Below are 21,461 nucleotides of genomic sequence, written 5' to 3'. Positions count from 1 at the left end.
CCTCTTGAATAGCGCACATACACAGCAGCCTTTTCAGCCTTCCACCGTGTCCTATCTCGCTTTTTCCCATTCTCTTGCAGTCCACCCTCTCCTTCCACTGTCTCCCTTTGCCAGTACAGCATGCCTTAGTAGCTGCCTGGAGATGAAGGAGCTAATTAATTTGATTTAGCTGTTCTCTCTCTCTCTTTCTCTCTCTCTCTCTCTCTCGCTCTCTCTCTTCGGCAGTGGAAAAACCAGCCATCCACTACCTCCCTCCCCCCCTTCTCCACACCATATCAGGCACCCCTCCCAGATGATTTTCCACCTATCCTTTCTAGTCTCCTTTGGCAACGTCCACACTCCAAACCTTCTCTTCCTCTTCAGCCCTGCTGTTGTCGTTCCCGTTACGCAACTAGATTTTGCTAGCAGTTCATTGCGTACCAGACTGATTGCAAATACCCCATCTTTAACTTTCATTTTACCTACATCCTTTTAAATCCCGTGTAAGAAAAAAAACTCAAAACATTTAATCTAATGTGGAACCGAGGACAGTTTGTGTGACTTAGCGGAGTCGCATCGCTCACACAAACATGCTTGTTGTAGCTCATTGCATCTGCGTAGTGAATGTAGGCTTGTCTGAGTTCATTGGTTGCAACCCCCTTTTGTGTCATTTGATACTTGGATGGATTTGCCTATTGAGTTATATCAGGCAAGTCAAGCACAGCTGTGGAACTGTCAAACATCACTTGTCAAATGACCGGATGAAACTTCCATGTGGTTTCATTACAGCTGTGGGACGTGTCCAGAACCTAAAATGCAGTCAGATCTAGACATGTTGATGAAATCTGCTGCATGGTATTTGACCATGTTCCAGGACATTCATTCTTGTCTTGGAGGACATGAGAGGTACAGGATTCAGTTCTTGTCACGGAAATTTAAGTTTGAGGCATTCCCTCTTCCCTTTCTTTTTAAAGTTTCCTTTCTAATGCAGCAAAATAAGATAAAATTCTTCCACACCTATTACATAGGTCATTTCACAATCTTCCTAAATTCCTGTTTAAAATCAAAGACAGCAGAAATTTATGGAAATACCTCACCTCATGTGGCTGAACTATTGTTTTTCTATCCATGTACTTTTAATGCCTTGTAAAATATTTTTGCATCTGCCACGAAATGCCCATTTGTTTAATTTCTATTAAACTCAGAAATCTCTACCTTACGCTGCAGACATTTTGTTTCACATTAATGAACAGCTGCCTGGATATATGTTTTTGTAAACAACAGAGAAGTGCGAGCTGAGGACATGCTCCAGCACGCTCATCTCTCCCCTCCCCTGTCTGCTGAGGTGTTATCAAGTTACTCAAAGCACCGCCCCTGTGTCTGTGAGACAATGCTGAGGGATTAAACAGCTTTTCATCTGTCTTCATGTCTGCAATAAATGTAAACAAGCGAACCGCTCTTCCGTTTATACCTGCAGAGTACGTCTGTGCTGTGGTTTCATTCTGCATTTCCGTCCTCATGTTTGTCTGTGCAGGCCACGGTCACAGAGCTCACTACGGCCTTGGCCTTGTAAAGCTGCAGCTTCCTCTTTAAGGAGCCCCCGACATTTGAACTCCTCGAACATTGTTTGGCTTTCCACTTTGATCTCAGTCCAAGTCAGCTGGAGAGCAGGTTAGTCATGCCTTCCTTGAGATGACAGAGGATGTTTACCAACACTTGAACATGCCTCAGGATATACTCACACAAGTATTCATGCAAGACTTGAAGGTGCACGACTTGAATGTAAGAAGAACCACACTTTTATATACTGTGACTTTATGCAGTGTTTGTTATGCCTTTATATAGTAGATTTTACCACCTCTCCATAAACATCAAGCTAGAGCTCCAGGATATAACAAACATTGGAAACAGTTCTTGAAGAGAAATGAACACATGGAATCTTAAGCTGTAAAGAAGCAAAAGAGCCTGAGTTTAGGAGTGACTGTGCATTTTGGGAATGGAAGAGTGTGAACTTTTCCTTCCTTGATGGTTAAAAGACAGCTGACTGGAACTATAAAGCACATTTTACTGGTTAGTACAGGGCAGAGTTGATGTTTAAATTAGATGTTTACAGAGTTATTCATTGTAACCCAAAATTTAGCAATGTGTGCTTCCCTGATCATGTTAATGTATTTAGCTGTAGTAATGTCTAAAGCAGCTATAAGTATTCAAAAGACATAATTTCCTGTATAGTCTTAAGATTTGACCAGCATTTTAATATAAATCCACTCACTGTGACTTCTCTAAATTTAAATAAGTTATAAATAATAAGTTATAAATCTCATCAAATATAAGAAATGAGTTGGAATAAAGTTGTTTTATGTCATTTAGTTTCAATGTTAGCACTAAAAAATGAGACACAACATCAAATAATAAAGCATATCTTATGCAAGGTTGGATTTTTACCTTACAAAACATTGTGGAATTGTAAAATTTAGCTTAACAAGGTAAAATTTTCTGCATTTAGCTTAGGATGTACACATATGGAAATTTAAAGGGAGTTCAGAAAACAATGCTTTAAAAATGTCTGTGTAAAAGGATAACCATGCCTTCTATCTTAAAGAAGTTTGTGTTGTCATGTCAACACGACTTGGAAGAAAGCTTAAGACTTAAATCCATTTATTTTATTGAGTCTATTTCAGCTTTTTCAAGAGGCATGTAAGCTACCCTCAAAGTTTTCCCCCTTACAAGGTTAGATTCTGTCATCAGTAGCTTGTGTAGTTCTTGTTAACGCTATGAAAATGTTATCTTTCACTTTACCACTGACACTATCTGGTGTGTGTGTGTCAGAGGGGTAAAGCTGCAGCTTAACCAGAAGTGAAACTGAAATACCACAAAGAACACTCAGAACCTTTTATTTTAAATCTGCTGATATGAAAAGAAAAAACTGCTGAGCCCTTGCATCAAAAAACCCTGTAGAACTAATCATATATTTTTCTAATAACATAATAATAACGACAATATTAATAATAGCAATAGTTGATTTAGAAGTTGAGTAAGGCCTCAATAAGCATTTGAAGCAAGCACTTACATCCTAATCCACACTGTCACAATGCTAAATCTGTGGCCATTTCTTCTGTCGGCACTAGGCATCAGTGGAGCGGCATCAGTCAGTCATGGTCCTGGCTCAGGCTTCCCATCTGGAAATCCATCATATTGCAGGGATTACTCGGCTCCTATCTAGCTCTAAGCACAACTATCTTTTCCACCATAGATGCTACAGATGTAGCTACAAGGAAACTGCAAAATCTCTTGAGAGTAATGAACCTTTGGACAGGTTGTAGTTTGTATATTACTAGCCCCCCCCCCCCCCATCTAGATGTAGATGGGGGTGTATTAAAACAGAGCACAGATAGATAGAACAATGACAGTACATGCATGAACTAAATGTCTCCTCTGCAGTAACACACACACACACACACACACACGCACACAAATTATTGTCTGTGCTGCCAACAGGCAAATCACTTTCTTTTGCTTTGACTTTTCATACTCCTCTAGTTTTCATATTTACATTCACACACACACCCAGCATGCTTTGAAGACGTGCAGGAGTGCATGAGAGAGGATGGGAGGGAGAAGAAAAAAAGTTTGTCCAACTCCATGAGCCAGGGAGGTCACAGGAACAACACCCAATCCCAGAGCAGTTCCCATGGAGACAAGTGTGGCAGCGTACAATAAGGGTGAGAGAGAGTGATAAAAGAGAGAGAGTGAGGGGGAAAGGGCACTGTTGGAGATGGGGTGTGTGTCTGGGGGGGGGTTATTGGCGTCAAGGTTCAGTTGGTATGTGCTTGTGGGACAGTTCCTGGGGGGGGGGCCATGAAGTGTGGATGGGGCAGTCTCCTCTCAAAAAGACAGTGGAGAAGTATGATGGTGCCAAAACAAAACAGGACTTGAGCCTTCTTCCACCTCAACCAACACTTTTCTGCCATCATTCTCAGAGGGAACATAGATGGAATTTGCACAGACAGTGATGTGTGCGTTGAAGAGAAACCAGAAGGAAGGGAGTTGACGTTTGTGAGGCATGATGCATAGGAAATATACAGTTGTACAGGCGTTGATGGTGCTTAAGTGTTTAAAGGTGGAGTATGTAAGAGTTTCAATATTTTCAAAATAAATTAACTAATAAAATAACTACAATCATAATTAGATAGTTTTTTGAACATGTAGGTTCCAGTCTGTCCATATTTGATGCGTTATTAAATTACAAGTTTAATTAATGACAAATGACAAAAAACACTTTTTTTTTTTTTTTTTTTACTGGTAGGCAAACATTTAAGAAGGGTCTTTGTCATTACTTAAACTTGTAATTTAATAACACATCAAATATGGACAGACTGGAACCTACATGTTAAAAAAAAAAAAATCTAATTATGATTGTAGTTATTTTTTTAGTTAATTTATTTTGAAAATATTGAAAATCTTACATACTCCACCTTTAAGTTGTGTTGTGTTTCACTCCCAAACAAGACAGTAGCTTGTCCTGTCTAGTTCTAGTTTAGCCTCAGATAAACCCACTGAGCACTTGAACCCTGTTGGCAGATGCCATGGACAGTTTTGCTTTTTCTCTGACTACACTTCTTAGGCTGTGACAGATTTATAAAATGCCTTCCAAAATCTGACATCTTTTTCTGGCTTCTGTTTTGGGACACAGTGTTGGCACAGGACCAGAGCAAATTTGGCCTGTACAGATTTTAACCTGAAGTCATTTCTCCATCTTCAGATTGGATAAATTTCAAACGCTGTACTCGTGCATTAGTAGCTGCAAAAAAAGGCATTAGCCTGCAAATGTGTTGCAGAACTTGCAAAGCAACAGTGAGCAGCAGTGTAATGTGACGCCACTGACAACTTTTCCACTAACCAACGGCAATGCTGACAAACATTGGCAATCAAACTTGTGCAGATATGGAAGATAGCTGCTCGAGATCTTGTGGTTTTGCATTGTTTCGCTTGCATTTACACACAACCCACCACGAAGGCCTTTTGTGTTGTCCTCGCATAGTTTTATTTTAAATCTACCCTTTATGGTGAAAGACTGAGGTTTTTGAAGTATGAAAAATCACAGTTTTTGCCACAAAGAGAGAGTCTAATTAAAGATGTTATCAAGTTGTATGATGCCAAACAGACTCGTCAGCTTATTGCACTGTTTCCATTTCAAACATGCTGCAGCTGCAGAATTTACTGGAGATGCTCTATAGGAGATGCATAGAATGCAAATGTTGAGAAAAGTGGTCTTTTTCAGCAAATTCTTTTGAATTTTCCACCTTTACACGCCTCATGTTTTCTGAGTCAGTCTGACGTTAACTATCCTCAGAGTTCTGTGAGAGCGTGTTCAGTTTCCAGACTACGTCACTATCTACCTGACCTTATCAATATTTTAAGTTGCCACAGATCCGCTGTTGGTCCGGGTCAGTAAAACAGAACAAAGTTAAAATGTTAGTGCATGTTAATCTATTTTAAGAGGTGGTGACACTTCACAACAGCTTGCCAATTAAGTTTAGTCCCTCAAACTTTGAAGTTTAGTCATTACTTCTCTCCTGAAACTTGTCCTGAACCAATAATGTTTAAATAATCTTAATGGGCGGGATTATAAACTTGCCCTCGGCCAATCTCAGGAAAAGGAGCAGCGCTTGGATTGGAACTTGACCCATACGAGAGACTTTGAGTCAAGACATTTTTGGCCTCTCGTGCATTGATTTGCAGCGTTCTTTTTTTGCTCTATGTCTTTCATAACTTTCTAAACTTTATCAAAGTGCAGGACAAAATCTCTGGAGCGCCCCTTTAATGCCTCCATTTTCCCTCAACTTCACTTGTTTCCCTGAGTGCTCCCAGCCACCATCTGACTACCGTCAGTTTGTCCTCTCTCTGTCTCACTTTCCTCTTGTATCTCCAGCTTTCTCTCCTCTCACTCCCTCACTGTCTGTCTTTCCGTCTGTCCTTTTGCCCAGGTTTTTTGAGTTGGCGTGGTTCCTGTTTGTTTTCAGCCATTTTGGGGACTTGCAGTGCTCGTAACAAAGTGCTTAAATGGCGTCCTCTTGCTTGCTTGCTCTCCCACTCTGTCTCTCTCTGCCTCTCCCTCCCTCTCCCTATCGCTGGGCTTTGTGTATATAAAGTAGTGTGTGTGTGTGTGTGTGTGTGTGTGGATGTGCATATGTGCATGTTAGAGGGGGAAAGAGAGAGAACAACAATTCCAAATAAAAAGAAGATTGGATTCGGGGGGGGGGGGGGGGGGGGGGGGGTTGCAGAAGGGGGATTCACTTGCTTGAAATAAAAATTTTTTTTAAAAAAAAGCAAAAACACCAAGAATCGTGTTTCAGAGGCAAAAAAAAGAACTGGTGTAAAAGAAGAGAAGGAGAGACAGAGAGCAAGAAAGGGGGAGTGAGAGAAGGAGAGCAAGCAAGTTCGAGTGTGAGAATCGCTCCTGCCCTCTGTCTTCACACACTGCTGCCTGTATGTGTGTGCATGTGTGTGCGCCGCCTCTCCCTGCACTCTCCCTCTCCGTCACACACACTCAGACGTGCGCACACACAGACCGAGGGGGAGAGAGGGAGTGTGAGGGGAGAGAACACATCGCAGCAGAGATGCAGCAGGAGGTTTTCCGAGGTACGTTCTCTTGTATGCTTGCCTTCCTGAGAGACAGACTGAGAGAATTAAGAGGAAGCGAGGCTGAATTCGGTTGTTTTCCTGCTTGTTTTTCTGCTTCACTCCGCTGCTGTGGCGGCGATTTGCTCCGTGCATGAAGAGGAGGAAAAGGTTTTTTATTTTACTCTGCGTGTGTCGGGGTGTGAGTGTTGTTGGATATGTGTATTTATACAGTGTGTGCTTGTGGAAGCGTATTTATGAGTGTGTGTGTGTGTGTTTCTGCTGGATCTGCGTGTGCGTGTGTGTGTGTGTGTGCCAGGAACAGGCCTTGTCTCCCTCATCCTCCCCTCTGTTGCTGACGCACCACGCAGTTCTTTTTCAAGAGCGATGACTCGTTTTGAGATTGTGATGAAACTTTTAATTTCTCGAAGCCTCTTGCGTCTCTGCGATTCACCGCAGGTGGGAAGGCAGCGGTGGCCTGAACACACCAGAACAGGCGTTAAACATGATGTGAAATTTGTTTTACAGCTCCTTTATATGGTCGGCCAGTTTCCCACCCATGCCTAGGAACTTACTAGCAACATCAGAGGAAATGATTTGGAAGGAAAAGCTCTGATCTAGGCGATAGTTAAGATCTCCAACTCAATCCACTGGTTCTGCCTCTTATTTCAGTTTCGGGCCGCCCAACTTGTCCTCCATTTTGCCAGACTGCTGTTTTGTTGCTGGGTTTCTCACATACAGCAGCAGAGGGCATATTGATGTCCCTAACTCGGTTGTTGCTGCTGCTGGAAGCCTCACTTCTTTTCCAAAACAGCCAAGCATCTGCTGCCAGCGACTCCACATTCCTGGTTTCCATGGAGGCCAAGCCAAGCCCTTGTGCTCAACGTATGGAAAATATGATCCAAGTTTCCACAGAGTTCGGGGTCATAGGTCAGACAGTAGGAAGTGTTGTTTCTCACCGCTCTGTGGTGTCAAAATAGACGATGCTGTCATAGCAGACGCAGTCTTTTGAATTAAGTCATTATGTGAAGGTCACGCATTTAGACGCTTTTGGGCCTTTTATTTGCAGGACACAGTGTCGCTGAAACGAAGCTGTGTGATCTGGTTAGGTGTTTACAGTTGTTTTCATTTTCAAAAGGGGCAAACATAAAGGATGTGGACACGTTCAGGAAGCTGCTGCAGTGCTCTGTTTTTCTCTTCTTCCATCGTGCTTGCAGTTTACGGTGACCGTTGTAACGTTTTGACTCAGCTGTGCTAACGCTGAATGCTTCTCATGCTGTTTGAGGCTACAAACTCCAACAGGGCTTTCAGTGGTGTTCTACTCCTCTCCAGGGGTGCTTTTTTTTTTTTTTTTTTTTTTTTGGCATCATGTGCCCTGATGCCTCCCATGATTCTGCTGCAGTGAGTGGTATTATGGGAATTGCGTGCTGATCTGAGAGCTAACAGAGCATGGAGAGCCTGTCGTTCGAGGCATGTGCAGGTTTGCTGGTGCGTGGCCTGGCATTCAAAAGCACCACTTCACGGAAGTGTACACATGAGGTGGGGGCACATTGCCAGTCACGCTGATGGGGATCTGAAAGACAAGGAAACCATAAAATGTGAACATGAGATGCGTTTGAGGTGACCTCCTACGTCCCACACTCACGCCACCACAACCACTCCCCAACTCATACCAATATCCCTTCACCTCCTCCCTCCCTCTGTCCCATCTGGCTGGCTCTATCACATTTTTTTTTTTGGCCGGGGGGTGTTGTGGAGAGTTCAGTAGCTGCCGTTGCTAACAATGTCCCCCTCCATCTACACACCCGTAATCTTCTATGCAGCACACACGCGCTTGTCCTGCCACACCAACTGCTGCTTCGATAGTTGGACCCTTCTGGTTGCCTCTCAATGGGGAGAAAGCCCAACCAACACCTCCCTCTCCCCACATGCTCCACGCCATCGGCTCACCGGCTGGAACACCGAGGCCCCCGCACACAATTTGCCTTTCAGGCACTCCCCCTAACCCCTCCTGCACAAACATAATGACACCATCATTCCTGCTACTAATCAAATTTCACTCTTTTAATATTAAAACGGTCATATTACTGGAAAAAGAAGTGCAAAGAAGAAATGCACAAATCACAAATAAGTTTGCTGTTTTGCACTTGAGGTTCCAGTTGACCCCATCAGGTTCTTGTAGTTTTAAAGTTGCCTTTGCAATGGCTGACACTTACACACACATATCCGGTGTGTCCATGGTCAAGCTGTTTTCGCAAATGATGTCGAGAGACTCAGGCCCAGACATTGTCTGAAGTTGCCCTTTTTTCACGCGCAGCACACAGCAGGTGATTGTCCATGTCAGACATGTTCTCACAACTGGAAATACTTGGTTTGGTTTAAGTGAGGGTGGTGCCTCGGTTGAGTGTTTAGGAGGCAGGCCATCTCTAGACAATTACCTGCTCTATTCACGTACACGCTCAATTTGACATTACACAGACCACGTTAGATGGGAGCACGGAGGGCAAGACTGTCTTCAGTGTTTAATGAGACTGACTTGAACATTTGCATCTGCAAATACAGTTTTTTCTGGGGGACATTATGAAGAGTTTGGAACAGCAGCACATAAGTGGAGACAGGTTCAGTTTCACCTTATAATAAAGTGATATTGATAGTCACTGAACTGCTTGTTTGCTTGAATCTGATCAACTCACAGCCTTTTTTGTGTTGCCATATGTTGCTATTAAAATGTGACATAGCTGTTATTCAGTAGCAACATTATTGAGTAAAATGATGGCTGACATTAGAAACAGGTCATTTGTAATGAACCTGAATTTTACTTTTTGAGCAAAACAACTTGAAACGGCTTGTCTTAGCTTTGTATTTCTCTCAAGTTAGCAGAATTACTAGTGGTTAGGAATTCAAAGATTTTTTTGGGGGAAAAAAAAAAGGCTGAAATAAAATGTGGTGAGTGAATCCTGACAGCTATTTGTCTGTCAACACAAGTACCAGTTTCAGTGAGGAATAAATAGATTGCTCAACGTCTGGTTCAAGGCCTTGAGCTGATGGATCAGCCAAACCTCTTTGCTTTCCCTTATGCAAGTCCACTTTAGCAGCGATTCCCTTTCTGATGACTGTCTCGCTGTTCAAACTCTGCGGAATATAAACTGATTGTTTTCCAGGTTTTTAGATGCAAATGGAAATGCATCTCAGATTCAAGTCGAAAACACTTTTAAAATTGTTGCAAAATTCAAGAATATTTAAGAAATGATAACACTTTTTTAAGGAAACCATGCAGTCAAGGAGAGACTTACCTGCACATTTGTTTTGATTGTGGTGATTGAAATAGTTATGAATGAAATTATGTGAATAAATTGCTGACAGTGGTTACATTTTCCTTCTATTTGTCACTTGGTATGGGATACAAATCGAATCAGCGCTTAAAATGTGTCTGTGTTCCCGCTGCCTGTCAACGAGGAGCCTTGGTTATATGAAGGCAAATTTGTTCAGTACTTTTAGCTTGTAATTTGTCCTACAGCTGGTGCAGTTTTACACCCCCCCCCCCCCCCCCCCCCCCCCCCCCCCAAACATCCTGTTGGAGAAAGGCGAAGTAACGGTGTTGTTTATTTACTATTTTCCATAGGTCACATTTGTTTGTGTGCCCATGTGTTTCACAGACAAAAACTGTGTATTCATCTGTGTCCATTAATTTTTGCTCACATCTCTGCGTGTGCGTAAACTAAGTCTATGTAAAGTGTGTTAAAGCTGCCTGTCAACATTAGACAGCGTGTCGTGCAGCCTCTGCCAGTGTGCGTCACAGACAGATAAAGAAAAAGAACGAGGGGGCGTCATACGCATTTTCCTGTCCATGGCACAAGCATCAGATGAGATGGTGAAATTTTTAGCCTTAGTGCTGTCTGAGTGTGCCCGCCTACTTGTAGCATGCTGACGCTTACTTCCCATCAGGGATTTCCTGCACATCTCTTGCAGAGCAAATGTGAGTGACAAGGAAGGCCCATATCAATACAGAGTGGCAAAATATGATAGTCCTGGGGACACAGGAACTTACGCTTTTATTCTGTTTTTGAAATGGATCTGGAATTGACACAAACTGGTTAATGCACCGAGTTTGTCATTAAAGGTCACGTGTTTTCCTTTTGTTGACAATACATCACTCCAGCTATAGTCCAGTAGCAGGCCGTGCTGCACTCAGATTCACCTTTCACATTTGAATATCATTTACAAGTAGGCATGTCCATGTTGAACTATTTTGTTTAAGCAGGTGTGTCCTGCTTGAAGGCTGTTAAGAGCGTATGACCAGTGCATGTATGTGCAGCTTGTTTGCCTGGGCTCCTGTCTGTCTGACAGTGCGATATGTCTGACTGTTTCAATGCCCCCCCCCCCCCCCCCCCCCCCCCCCCCCCCCCCCCCCCCCCCGTCTCCTGCTCTCTCACTAACCCTCACTCTCTTTCTCTTTCTGTCACCCTTTCACTCGCCCTCTTTCTCCCCCGTCTCTCTCTCTCTCCCTCCTCTTTCCTCTGCAATAACAGTGCTGACCTAGTTTCTGCCTGTTCAGGGCTGCCTGTGGAATTTTACAGCAGCCTGCCCTCATAGCTGCTTTGCTGCTTGAAAACGAAGGCAGAAAAGCATGACTGGGGATTTTTTTTTTTCCCTTTTTATCTTGTCACATCTTACTGTCTCTGCTCTTCTCCCCAATATGTAAACTTAAACAAATGGGCCTATTTTTAACGATAACAGCAAACCTTTATGCATGCATCTGCAGCATTCTTATGGGAAATTGCATCTGTACTGCATCCACCAACACAGCGGCTGTAGTCAAATGGAAATTAGACTAGCCTATTGCTCATCTTTTGCAGCTTAACTGAGATTTTACCGGATGTAGAGGGCAGAAAAACAACCCTTCTCTGTTCACATGCATGCAATCTTTCTCCTCTTCTTCTCTTTCCTTCCCCACCGCTTTCACAAATAAATGGTTACAATCATGCCTCGCACACTTTAGTCCCTGCCAGGAATGGCTAATAAGGCTCTTGCTCAAACAGGAAGAAAGTGGGACTAATTTCATGTCTGTTAGGACCACAAATGTAAGTCAACGCTGTATTCTGAGGGAATCTTGATTAAATCTAACCGTCTTCCAATTAGGCATAGGGAATGTTGTGTGACAGCCGAGAGAGATGGATCTCTGGAATGCGTTTCTGAAAGCTTGGCTTTGGCACGCTGAAATCTAAACCAGCGCTGCCGCAGATTCATTCCTTCCCCCTGCCCTCTCCCTCCTTTCACTCACCATTCCTGGGTGAGCAGTTGGAGTTCAGCGCTGCTAGGGCATCAAGTTTGCTTTGTCACTTTCCATAAGTATTTTATTAGGATCAAAACTGTGCAAGACTGTTTAGCTTGTTTAAATGTTTGGGTGCAATGCTAGATTTTTACTTTAGCTTATGTTTTTGCAAATGTGCTGATGAGTCTTTTTATCCTAATAGTAGTTTCTCTCTGGGTTTTTCTTCAGATTTCGGGAGCTGGTCATGGTGTCCAGTGAGAAGGTGTGGGACTCCCACCATGCGAGCCTTATTCAGCCACATCTGAGAGAACAACACCTGACTCCTGACCTAACTCCCCTCTGTGGCTCCTTGTATAGTGCAGCTAAGGACGCTGCACTCCCCCAAAGGCGGTTGTCACCTTTGTCTTCCCCGCCGCTGCCGTCAGTGGCTCTCAACGCCTTTCAACAAGTTCAAGCCTCCTCACCTGTCAGTTTGTGTAACTTGAGTAGGACTGAAATACTACACAAACCAGTCCACTGTCTTGGTGTGGCCTTTCAGTCTGAAGAGGAGGAAGAGGAAGCTGAGCGACTGGACATGAAGGGAAAAAAACTCGGAGGCCGTGGAGAGGCCTCAATGGAGGACAAGCTGGAAGTTATGGGTGAGGGACCTAAAAATGCAAAAATCACCCTGAGCTTCCCACTTAGCGCGGCTCCCCTCCCAACATCTCTGACCTCACCAAACCACTGTCATAGCTCTTCCTCGTCCTCCTCTTCTCCTCACCGGCGGCGACCGTCATCAAAGACCTCAGACAAGGGGTCACTGTGGAAACTTGATGCCACCATGGATGTAAAGCACAGACCTTTTAAGCCCCCTAGACATGACAGCTCTCCGTCCTCTTCACCTTCTTCCTCCTCATCTCCAATGACTGCTCCTGCATTTGTCAGAAAGGATATAAAATCCTTGCCTCCTCTTAAGTGTTCCAAACTAAGTTCAGAGACTCAGATTCACAGGTCACCCCAGAGGTCTTCCAGTGGGCCTTTAGGGGGATGTTTTGGTGGAGATGGATGGGATGAGAGGCACAGGGTGGCCAATGGTACAGCCTCACCGACTCAAACTGACCAGATCCTCTTCAATCTGGGCACCTCAGCCTATCAGCGAGGTGGGGATGCAGAGAGGAGAGAGAAACTGACAGGAAGGCCAACTGGAAAAGCGGGAAGCCCCCACGGACCAAGTCTGCATCCACCCACCCTCCATCTCCCTCCACCTTTACCTCTTCCACCTCCCCCACCTTCTGAAGGTCTTACAGCACCGCCCCACTCTTCCTCCTATTCGCCAACTGACAGCTTGAAGCCAGAGCTGATTTGTGGGGTGTGCCATCGGCTCTTCAGCTCAGCCTCCTCCCTCACAGTCCACATGCGGCTGCATCGTGGCAGCCGCGCCCTCAGTTGCCGTTGCTGTGGCAAAGTCTTCATCCACAGCAAGAGACTGCAATCCCATGAGGCCTCCTGCAGGGTGCCAGGCCTGTCCTCCAACAGCCTGCGTCCTCCTTCTCTCACTGTACAGCCGAAGGAGGAGCCACTGGAGGAGGGTGAGGTGAGAGTGGAGGGAGGAGTGATTGTTGGAGAAACAGACATCAGTAAGGCGCGGCCTGGAAAGAAAGCACGAAGCCTCCTGGCACGTATCCAAGGTGATGATGCAGCAGGCACAGAGCTGCTGGCGGGTGATGAGAACCATTTTGTGAAGGTGGTGGATGGCAATGTCATTTACTTCTGCTCTGTGTGTGAGCGATCCTATATGACCTTATCCAGCCTGAAGCGTCACTCTAATGTGCACTCGTGGCGGCGCAAATACCCATGTCATTATTGTGACAAAGTCTTTGCCCTGGCTGAGTACCGCACAAAGCATGAGGTGTGGCACACCGGAGAGCGGCGATACCAGTGCATCTTCTGCTGGGACGCCTTTGCCACCTACTACAATCTCAAGACACACCAAAAGACCATTCATGGGATCAATCCCAGTCTCATCTCAAGTGAAAAGACAGCTAATGGGGGTTATAAGCAGAAAGCTAATGCTCTCAAGCTCTACCGCCTTCTTCCCATGCGTTCCCAGAAGAGACCCTACAAGACCTACAGTGACAGCTTACATAATGGCCTTCTACTACCACCGGCTGAAACACCTTCCCTCTCCCTGCCTGGTCTGGGCTGTGCTTTGGGCTCAGGGGACCTGCAGGGACTCATCACAGGGGCCCACCCTCAAAGTGTGAAGCCCGACCCAGATGCCTTCCCCGTTTCTGTTGGTACTGACCACAGGGAGCTCTCTGCACTAACACCCCTCCCCCACAACGATGTGCCCCAAGTTAGAAAACATGAGAGTGAGGTCCTTGAGTCAGAGCAGGGGCGAGGCAGTGGCAGCTTCAAAACATCTAGTTGCAGCAAAACCAAAACTCTCAAAACAGGTCGAGGCACAGAAATGAACATGCCCTCTGTAATAACATATGGTCACACAAAACCCTCCGTTATAGTTCATGGGACAGCTGTGTCCTCCTCTGTCATTGTGCATAGCAACCAGGTTACGTCTGGAAGTGAGAAAAGCCCAGTGAATAGCCCATCCCCTGAAACTGTCAGCAGTCAGACTTCACTTAAGGGTAGTCCTCGACCAATCAAAAAACAGAGGGATAGCACAGATAATCATAGAAAGAGGTCAAGAGATAGTTCAGATACCACAGAGGAGGACTCTAGAGGCAGGCATGACACTGAGACAGGCAGATTATTTCACAAATCACGCAAGTCCCACAGCAAGAGCAATGTCTCAGTCCAAAAGCAGCTGTCAGCATCTGTGGGGTCACAGGTCAAAGAAGCAGGACCACTGTGCCAGATTACTGTACGCATTGGTGAGGAGGCCATAGTGAAGCGCAGCATCTCTGAGACAGACCTTAGGAGAGATAAGAGCATATCTCCGCCAAAAACCAAACGGAGTGAATCATCGTCTCTGCGGGAAACCAAGGAACTACGCCAAACTCCCTCTCACCATCATCACCATAAGCATCGCCTGCAGAACAGAGCCAGCCTGGAGGCTGAGGAAGATACGGAAGCAGGAGACTGTGAGGAGCAGGAAGAAGAGGAGGAGGAGGAGGAGGAGGAGGAGGAGGAGGAGGAGGAGGAGGAGGAGGTCAGAAAAAAGAACTCAAAATCTCCTGACCAGGTGAGAGAGTACTACTTCCGTAAGGAGGTGCGTGAACAGGACAGTGACAATGACATGGAGGATAATTTATGGCGACCATACTACTCCTACAAACCTAAGAGAAAGGCCCAAGCACATCTCCAGAGGGTGAAAAGCTGGCAAAGGAAACTTAAGTACAAGCGCTCCATCCGCCTTAAGAGGAGGGCAGAGAGACTTAAGAGTCGTCTGAATAAACAGACAGAGAAATCACAAGATGAGAAAGAGGACAAGACAACTGAGGAAGCTAAGAAACTCCCCAAAAATAACAAAGTCAAGGAAGAGGAAAAAAAGAAAGACAATCTCTCTGCCCCTTTGAAAGACAAAAAAAAAGATGCAGACGAACAGGTTAAACAGGCCCATCACGAGGTTTCAGCCTCTCCTGTGCACTCTCCAAAGCCTCCTCTGTCTACCTCAGTGGCTCCTACGGGAATAAAGAGGCGGCCTTGGACTAATGGGAATGCAGCAGAATGTGGTACATGTGGCCGCTGGTTCTCAAGCCCCAGGAAGCGAGACAAGCACGAACTGAGCCATCTGCTGGAGTTTGTATGCCTCTTCTGTCGAGCCACTTTCCCCTCAAGGGACAAATTGGAAGACCACCAGAGAGCCCAGCATCCCAAGCCCACTGAGACTCCCTCTGTAGCCCCTAAAGGTGGTGAACAACTTGTTTCTGGAATCAAATCTGTGCCTGAGACAGCAAAATATGACGAGGATAAAGGAGGACAAGTAGGCTTAGGAGGAAGTCCAAGTCCAAGTCGTCTAAGCAGAAGAGCGTTATCACGATACACCTGTACACAGTGCTATAAGGTGTGCAAGACATCTTCTGCACTAACTCGCCACATTAGACGCCATGAGTTAAGCAGTTCTCCAGAGAGAGAAAAGGAAGAGGATGAGTCAGAGCCAAAAGAATCACAGACGTTTTTTAACACTTGTAGCACAGAAACAGAGACTGAAAAAGGACAGACTCCCAGTGCTCTCTCTGTTTCAGTTATCAGCTACTCGGTGCCAGAGCTGCACAGTGCTGGGAACTGTTTGGCATCGCAGCAGCATGAAAACCATCTAAGCAAAATCACAGATGAGCGGCTGAAATTGGATTCCAGTGAAAAACCCGAACCAGCACAGCTCACGCTTCAAGATCCAGAGAGACAATCCAGACCACAAATTGCAGACCCTCCATCAGAAAGCCCAGTTAACCTTACACCCACCAAACCTGAAGTCATGCCTGCCACGCCCTCCACTCTCCAAAGCGTCCTTGTTATGAATGGACCTGACTGTCTTGACTACCGCACCCCAAGCAAAAGGAACCTAGACACCCAGATCCACAGAATACGCAGCCCTTTGCACTTTGTGACATCCACCAACACCTCTCCAAATGTGCCAATGACATCGCAGACCAGAATAACCAGTGCTGCTCCTCCTGTTTCCATGGCAACATCTCCTATCTCTGAGGGGGGATTCATGAGACGGGATGGGGTCATTATGGACAGAGAGAGGCAGAATGGGAGCGGTACATTTCTACATGCAGCGTACGAGGAATCTCCAACAGTCCAAGATCTCAGAGTCCAGAGCCTGTCCAGGAGTCTCTCTCCCACTGAAGCACAAGACCTGACCATGTCCTCTATACTAGCTCGAGAAAGAGAGATAGAGAGGCAAAGAGAGGCAGAGAGGGAGCTGGAAAGACAGAGGGAACAGGAGAGAAACAAGGAACTTGAGAAGGAAAAAGCGAAAGAAATGGAGAGGGCCCAGCAAATCAGCAGAGTTGTGCATCCCCCGCAGGACCAGATTGGACTTTTGGTGCCTAAAGAGGAGCCTTTGAGCCCTGTACCATCACCCCAACATATTCCCACTCAAACCACAATGAATGGACCCTCTTCACACAGGCACACTCCAAAGTCCCCCTGCCGGTCCCCCTCAGCTATTGGACTGTTAGCTCAAACCAGCCTGCAGGTTCACTCCAGTTCACAAGGACTCGACAGGCTCCCGCTTACCACAGGAGCAGCTGGCGCTGGTGACCGCCCTTCTGCACATGCTCTGCTTCTCCCCCGAGCCCCCCAGCCTCCTGAGCCAGGCCACCAGGACACTGTTTCTTCCAGAGACTCCCAGCAGGGGGACACCACACCAATTGGCTACCCCACCCAGGATTATCCACTCCCCCTTATTGTGCCGGACAGCTACCGCTCTGGGAAAAAGCAGGAGGAAAACCTGCTCATGTCCTCATATCCACCGGGAGCACTTCCTTTTGGTCCACTGGGAAAAGTGATAGTACCTAATAGCAGTGACCTGGCCAAGCTGCCGTTCTACCCGGACCCTTACCAGCTGCTCTATGGGCCTCAGCTCCTAGCTTACCCCTACAACTTGGCAGCACTTCCAGTGGCTCTAAATATGATGGGACCTGGGGGAGACAAGGTGGAGCCTCTGCCAATCCTTCCTGCCATCTTCAACTACGCTGCCACTGCTGGGCCTTACATGGGTGCAGCCCCTCATCCCCTGGTGACAAATCCCAGCCTCTACAGCAGCAGCAGTGGCAGCGGTAAAAAGCAACGAGACAGCAGCAAACAGTAGGACTCAGATGCACTATTAGGATTATAGTTCAAAGTAGGACAGCCTCATCTGTTTTTGGCTGTGAGTGGAAGGGGCCCATGCTTACTGGCTCACTCGGTACACTTGCACAGTATCCCTGCATCTCTTTTATTATACAAGAGATCAGAGCAAGGCATTACAGGAGTCGGTGTGAAGGTAGGAGAAGGAGCAAAGAGATGGGGAGGTGAAGCCAATGTTGTCGTGACGTATCACAACTCCATCTTTACTCCAGCTCTTCTTCCTCCATGTATCTCCTGTCTTCCTGTAGTGTGTTGTAGTTCTAAAGCTTGGTTAATCTTCCTCTCTGACTCATTATATTATCTATAATATAAGAATAAGAACTGCTAACAGGGTGTGTGTTGTGTGAAAAATTAGTTCAGTCTACTTCCCTTTATAGTCACCACATAACGAGGATAAAAGCTCTTCAGGGAAGGCTTGTGTGGGCTTAAAGTGAGATGAGGCGGAGGAGTCCTAACTAACACAGTTGGAGGTGAAACATTAAGCAACTTAAACTTTGTGTATTTTTATATGAGCAAGTGAGAAGGCAGGTGTATCCTGTTGTTATACTGTCCGTGAAAGTTCTATATGAGCATGTTCATGCACATGTATGGAGGTATTTGCGCATGCAGCATAAGGCCTTAAAAGGTATTGCTGTGTGTGCATGAAGGTGTGTGTCTGTTTGTGAGCGATTGAGAATTTGTATGGATGTCTATATTTGTATGGATGTCTATATCATTCCGTGTGAGACGTGTGCAGCATTCCCATTCAATTTGGAATTGCTACTGTAGGTCAGTGTGTAGAAGTGCATTTAGCAGTGATTCCTCATATCCAAATCATTAAGAAGTTAAAGCTATGGCTGGACATGAGTGTATGACAATGACAGATCATCTGCACTTCTTTAAGTCTAGACAAACCTGGTGACTTCGTGGCCAGATGGCACTGTAGGATCTGTATAGCATTCACCATAGTTTATACTTTATGTGCACAAATAGAAAAGTAGTGGTCACTTAAAGGAGACACATGTAGCTGCTTTGAAAATGTAGCTGACCACTGGGTAAGACTTAAAAGCTGGTAGACCATTGCACTTCCATTTTTTCATCTCATTTCCTTCAAGTTTAAAAAAAAGGAAAGGAATAAAAAACAGTCAGCCTTCATCTTGTGTAGCTTTTTCTCTTTGCGAAAGGAAAAGGCCCCATCTCCTACGCCAGGAAAAAGAAAGAGACAGCAAAGACGGAAAAAGAAAATGTATTCAGGGTATTGAGTTATTTCTGGATAGGAAGAGATATATATGGGCACAAAACTGTTGGACTGAATCAAAAGGCTCCACAGAAACTGTGCTGGGGGCAAATAAAAAAAGGAAAAGGAAAAAAAAAAACCCCACAACTGAGGGGTGATCGGGAAAAAGTTTGATCAATTTCCCTTCCCTGATCTGTGTCATTTACTAAGAGGTAGGAAAAAGTTGAGCTCTTTAGGGCAAGTGGTGTGCCGAAACTCTCCAGATGCCCTCCTGGGGCCTTTTTTTTTGTTAAGTGTAATGTTATCTCTATATGTTTTTGTTAAACTATGTTGTTGTTTGTTGTTTAGCCCTCTTACCAGATGGAAGTGGCTTCAGTGAAAAGGGGGAGTAAACTTAAAAATATGAATGTAAATTTAGTCAAGAGGTTAATGAAGTACAGCTGCATTACTGGTAGAGTTGGTTTCAGTTTCTTTTTTTTGTTCTTTTTTTTGACTCAAATAACCCGTTAAAGAACCGTATAATGTCTGGTATGCATATAAACAGTAGTCCTAGGAACATGTCAGTAAACTTGGGTTCTGTATCCACAAAGCATGAGCAACACTTGCTTCCTAACCGTTTATATTCTCAGCAAATTTGGCGTCGTGCGCACAGCTTTTTCTTTATTTCCTTTTATATTTTCTGGCTTTTTGATCTTCCATGTCTCAGTTAAGATTCTTGTTCTTCATGATAGAAGTTTGGAGAAAAAAGAAAAAAAAACAACAACAAACAAATTAGCAGCCACATTTCCGTCTCTGTCTGCTTAATTGTCCCACTCCACTGAACACTCTGGCTCGCTGCACCTCCTCTGAATGAACTACATGTGTTTCAGTGTGTGTGTGTGTATGTGTGTGCGTGTGTGTGTGTGTGCGTGTGTGTGTGTGTGTGTGTGTGTGATGGTACAGGGGCACCTTCTTTCGGTTCTAGCAGGAGTGTTAAAACAAACATGTGACCGGCTGCAGGGGCGCACAAGCATCCCCCTCGGGTGTGGTTACAAGCCTTTTGCGTGTTTTGGTACGTGTGTGAGAGTGAGTGTCTGTGAGAATAAGAAAACCAAAACAAATCTGCCTGAGCAGCATATCCCCTGGCAGTATATGGGCCACCTGTTTGATTTTTGTTTATTTTGGGACACATTTTTCTGTGGATTAGTTTCAATGTAAAAAAAAAAAAAAAAAAAAGCCTTGCTGTCCCCAATACTTTATCTCAAGCCATTCCTGTAGATGGACATGTTTGCTTTTTTTTGTTTGTTTTTTTCTTTTTTAGACCATTTCTTATGCCATAGTTTGCCATCAGTGGTTATCATTCAGACCAAAAGCATGCAAATCAACGTATTATAGTGACTGGACTGGAATCTGGTGGTAATATACAACTATTTACTGTATGTTTAAGTTAAAATGAATGTGCCTCTGCTTTGATATTTAAATAATTATCTCTAGTAAGATGTGGATCTGCCAGATTTCAACTGTTAAGGTGCCTTGTTATGGCATAAGAAATTTGAACAGCAAATGAGAGTTTTCTTAAGAAATAACGGTATGACTTGGAGATATATTTCATGGCTTTGTTTGCTATGAAGCTGTTCATAGACGTAGGAGTGTGGCTAAACTGTTTTGGTATCGTGTACATGTCTAGGGTAATACTGTGCCATATAGAGCCCACAGAATATGTTAATGTTATTTTTAAAAGATGTTTTAATGTTGCCTGATGACTTTGTCTTTAGATTTGATACAAAGGCTTGTAGCCACAGCTCTCCCAAAGTCTGTAGTCTCCTTTTCCAACATTCTTCCTGTTACCTCTCCCCTTGTTTCTGTCTCCCTTTCTTTCTCTTTGCTGCAATCAAGCAAAATAAAGTATTAACCTGATGACCCAATGAAATAAGCTTTTTGCTGGTCTTTATTGTTTGTTTTCATATTTTTTTTGTAAAGTAAACTAATGTTTCACTTTTGGATGTTTTATTTGGAAATGTGCTTTTAACATCCAGTGAACTGGAAAATGCTTAACAAAATGTGATGCGTTTTACTTGTTTAAAACACATGGATCGAGCAGTGTGTGTTGTATTACAGCCTTGTCTCCTCAAAACAGATGCAATGCATTTCATAATCATTGAAAGCCTTTGTTTAGAGACAATTGGAAAAAGACAACGTGCCAAATGTTGAAACCAGGTAGTATCTTTGTTTAGCTCAGGGGTGCAACACGTCTTCTTTCACCACAAAAAGCGTTTGAGAACAGAAGATTTCAGTTTCATGATTTGACTATAAGATGTTTTCTCAATTTCTCTTGATATTTAAGCTCAATAACAGCTTGCAACAGGAGTCTTAAACGCCGCTCCTTGAGGGCCAGAGACTTGCAGGATGAGATTTTTCACTGCTGCAACACACCTAATAGAAATTGGTGGGCTAGTGTGCAGAACTGACAGCTGTTGAATCTCTTTCATCTGGATCAGGTGTGTTGGAGCAGGTAAGCACCTGTAAAACTGTGACCCTTAAGAAGAGGAGATTCTTTTAAGTTTCTTTCATTTGATTATTTAATTAAGCACAATATAT

The 21,461-nt window shown here is 44.6% G+C and overlaps 1 protein-coding gene across 1 annotated transcript; it reads left to right on the top strand.

The window, feature by feature from the left end:
- Positions 1-6,670: 6,670 nt before the first annotated feature.
- zbtb4 (zinc finger and BTB domain containing 4) lies at positions 6,671-20,787 on the top strand. The gene is made up of 3 exons (XM_079257789.1): positions 6,671-6,771; positions 12,101-14,959; positions 15,029-20,787. The coding sequence occupies exons 1-3, from the start codon at positions 6,755-6,757 to the stop codon at positions 17,628-17,630; spliced, it is 5,478 nt and encodes a 1,825-aa protein (XP_079113915.1). The 5' UTR covers positions 6,671-6,754; the 3' UTR covers positions 17,631-20,787.
- Positions 20,788-21,461: the final 674 nt, after the last annotated feature.

The sequence above is a fragment of the Telmatherina bonti genome (genome assembly GCF_933228915.1).
Source record: "Telmatherina bonti genome assembly, chromosome: 18".
Classification (NCBI taxonomy): Eukaryota; Metazoa; Chordata; class Actinopteri; order Atheriniformes; family Telmatherinidae; genus Telmatherina; species Telmatherina bonti.
This window is presented reverse-complemented; position numbering and strand designations above follow the sequence as displayed.

Excerpts from the sequence above, each read along its gene's own strand:
- zbtb4 (XM_079257789.1), top strand. Across the intron at positions 14,960-15,028 it reads GAAGCAGGAGACTGTGAGGA|AAAGAACTCAAAATCTCCTG; the intron begins GCAGGAAGAAGA and ends GGAGGTCAGAAA.